The sequence below is a fragment of the Monoraphidium neglectum genome, assembly GCF_000611645.1.
Source record: "Monoraphidium neglectum strain SAG 48.87 unplaced genomic scaffold scaffold03160, whole genome shotgun sequence".
NCBI classification, from domain to species: domain Eukaryota; kingdom Viridiplantae; phylum Chlorophyta; class Chlorophyceae; order Sphaeropleales; family Selenastraceae; genus Monoraphidium; species Monoraphidium neglectum.
In genome coordinates this window covers 3,925-7,061 of record NW_014010468.1, presented here as the reverse complement: position 1 = coordinate 7,061, position 3,137 = coordinate 3,925, and the positions used below count along the sequence as shown (strand labels likewise).

At 65.7% G+C, this 3,137-nt stretch overlaps 2 protein-coding genes across 2 annotated transcripts; one reads left to right on the top strand and one right to left on the bottom strand.

Annotated features, from left to right (window-relative positions):
• Positions 1-326: 326 nt before the first annotated feature.
• Positions 327-1,207, top strand: MNEG_12277 (hypothetical protein; the record flags this gene model as incomplete). Its single annotated transcript, XM_014039252.1, has 2 exons — positions 327-599; positions 1,010-1,207. 2 exons carry the CDS (start codon positions 327-329, stop codon positions 1,205-1,207), a joined length of 471 nt encoding a protein of 156 aa, XP_013894706.1.
• A 980-nt stretch (positions 1,208-2,187) lies between these two features.
• Positions 2,188-2,772, bottom strand: MNEG_12276 (hypothetical protein; the record flags this gene model as incomplete). The annotated part of the gene is made up of 2 exons (XM_014039251.1): positions 2,188-2,357; positions 2,754-2,772. The coding sequence occupies 2 exons, from the start codon at positions 2,770-2,772 to the stop codon at positions 2,188-2,190; spliced, it is 189 nt and encodes a 62-aa protein (XP_013894705.1).
• Positions 2,773-3,137: the final 365 nt, after the last annotated feature.

Sequence of the window (3,137 nt, the reverse complement as noted above, 5' to 3'; positions counted from 1 at the left end):
GTGCGGCGGGGCTCGCCTGGGGGGGGACCCAGGGAGGCGTGCAGATTGGGGGCGTCTGCTTGGCGGCGGCGAGGGGCCGGCCGCACCTGACTGGGAGCGTGGCCGCCTGGATACGCTTTTGGGTATCCACGTGCGCTCCTGCGGACGCGCCGCGCGTGCGGCTGAAGCTTTGGGAGGCAACGGAGGGCGGCGTCCGAGCCGCCGCACTAATGGAGCGGTTGACAACCGTCTCATCAACAGTCATGCAGCGCAATCCAGCCTCTCCATGAAACCCATACACATTAGCATCCAAGAATGGACAAGAGTAAATTGAGTTTACCTTACAAATGCATCATCTATTTTTTGCAAATCCCGCGCTCCAGGTCTTGGCGGAGTTCGACCAGGCTATAGCGGAATACACCGAGAAAGCCACCGGCCCCACCAAATGGCCCCGCCTGGTTGCCTTTTTGCAGCGGCAGTACGCGCACGCCACGAGCGAGTGGCTGTCGCGGGAGGCGGCCGCGGCGGCGGCGCGGCTGGCTGAGGAGCGCGCGGAGGCGGCGGCGGCGGCGCGGGAGGCGGCGGGGAGGGTGCGGGAGTACGAGGCGCGGGCGGCGCAGGTGGGGGGTTGCGGGTGGCTCTATGTGTGTGGCCGGGGCTCGCGTGTGTATGTGTGACGTCGGAGCTTGCGTATGTATGTGTGTGGTCGTTGCTTGTGTGTGTGTGTGTGTGTGTGTGTGTGTGTGTGTGTGTGTGTGTGTGTGTGTGTGTGTGTGTGAGCGCGTGCGCGCGCGCATGCGGATGAGCGGGTTGTGTTGATCAACGGGGTCAAGAGTGGCGAGCTGTCAGCAACACTGGCCTGCACGGGCGAGCTGTGCTTCAGCATTGCTTGCAGATGCATGACGCACCCCCCAACGCAGTGCACGCGCGTAGCTGTCACCCCGGCCCCAGCTGATAGGGTTGGATGACACATTGAACAAATCCACCATACTTATACATAACAATGTATAACCATCGATCACACCCTCAGGCGGAGGCGCGGGCCAGGAGCCTGGCAGCTTCTGAAGAGTCTCTGCGCGACCAGCTGGCGCGCGAGCGGCAGCGGCGCGCGCCGCTCGGCGGCGGCTGGCTCAACTTCGGCGGCTGCCTAGGCGGCCCCGGCGCGGCGGACGCCGACGCGGGCGCCGGCGTGCCGGCGCAGCCCGTGCCCGCGCCGCCGCGGCGGTGACGACGGGCGGAGGGCAGCGCTGGCGCGGGCCGCAGGGGCGGCCCTCGGCACGCCTTGCCCCGCAGGCGCGCGGCTGCCGCGCCGGCAGGCCGCGCCTGAAGCGCCTTCACATACCCCAGATTGACTTGTGTCGACGTGCCTGCACTTGGCCCCATGCCGCCACGACCGGGCGCATTGGACGGAAATGGGCGGTTGCACTGATTACCAACACAGGCACCAGCCTCCTGCTGGGTCCCTGTGTTTGACCCAATCTTTTTTCTGCCGGCTTGCGCAAGCTGGGCTCAAGCCCCAGCCGGCACTTCTGGTGAAGACTGCATTATCATCATCATCATTCCTCATTCGTTGCAGAAGAGTACAAATATCAAACCAGATCCCACTGGTTCAAATGGCTGGGCCTGGGTTTTGGACCGTTTTAAATCGATCTGAAACCATATCGGCATGCCAGCAAGCCTGCATGCGACGAAAGTGCGTGATTGGTGTTACAAGATACGGGGCGAGGCAGCTGCACACGTACGCGTGCGCGCGGGGGCGCGGGGGCGCTGCAGTTGCGTGCATAAGCACGGGCGTGAGGAGCGTGTGTTGGGCTGCCGCGGTGCGGTTTCAATCAAATATGTGGGGATTGAAGCCTGAGGCTGCAGGAGCAAGGCTGTGCCGTAACACGCGTATGGGCGGTGTATGTTGCAATGTACAGGGCAGCCGGGGCGGCGCAAGGCGTCGAGATTGGTTGAGGGCGGGGGTGGGGGGTGGAGGGCGGCGTACTGCACACACCCTTGCGCGGGCATGGGCTGGGGGGAAGTGGTGATGGGATACACAAAAAGCGGGGTTCCTGGTTATTGACGGACAACATGACGATATCCTAAGTAGAGTCCTCTTCCTGCCGCCGGCCCCAGAACCCCGGCCGACGGCTGTTGTGTCCCGAGCTGGGGGACTCGCCAGATCTCGCAGCAATGGACGGCCGGGGGCGACGCGACGCACCGCCATCAGAAGCCGTCGGAGAGGAGCGCCTCATCTGCGGCGGAGTCCACCCAGTGGAGCCAGCCCCACGTCGCCTCCTCAAAGCTCTCAAAGTCGGCGTGGCCGCCGGCGGCGGCGGTGGCGGTGCCCGATGCCTGCATGCCGGCGGCGCCCGCCATGCCCGCGGCGGCATCCGCTGCGGCGGCGGCGGCGCCGTTTGCTGGGCGCGCTGGTTCGCGGGCGGCGCCGGCGCCGGCGCCGGCGGCGGCCCACTCGCTGGGCCAGCCGAGGGTGCTCTCAGTGCCGCCGCCGCCGGCGCCGCCGTCCCAAAAGGCGCCCGGCGCCGCACGTGGCGGCAGCGGCCGGCGCCGCGCCGCGGAACGCGCCGTGGGTGGCAGTGGGCGCGCACAAGGCAGTGCAGAAGGAGTGGCTACCTTCAGACGCCGCAGGCCTGCACGATAGGCGGCACGGCACGGGTCGAACGCGTCGGTGGTAGTAGTGGGTGAGTGTTGGTCCCTCGCCGGGTGTGCGCACGCGCTGTGTGTTGCAGCGCTGCCCGCCAAGGCACGCTTGCATGGCACTCGATGCGTACCTGAGGCTATTGTGGCCATGACTGCAAGCAGGCGAGCTGCGCAACAACGCGGACGCTGGGTGGACGTCGGACTGGCGCGGGAGATTCTCGGTTCGTGGTTTGATGTTTCACGCCAGCTTTGGCATCAGACGCTTTTTCGGATTTTGTAATGGCGTATGTGACCTTGCAGAACCCGTGCAGTTCGAAAACCCTGCCGCTGGCGCAAAGAGCGCCTTGACTAATGCGCGGCAGCTGCAGAGACGCAGCGCGCACCTGGCTGGCGCGACTGGGTGCACGGCAGGGTTACGTGCAAGCAGCCGCACAGCACATCCTGCTTGAAAAGCTGTTCGGCATGGCACGCTGTGGGGGAACTTAGGAATTCGGCAGATTTGAAATCAACCGAGG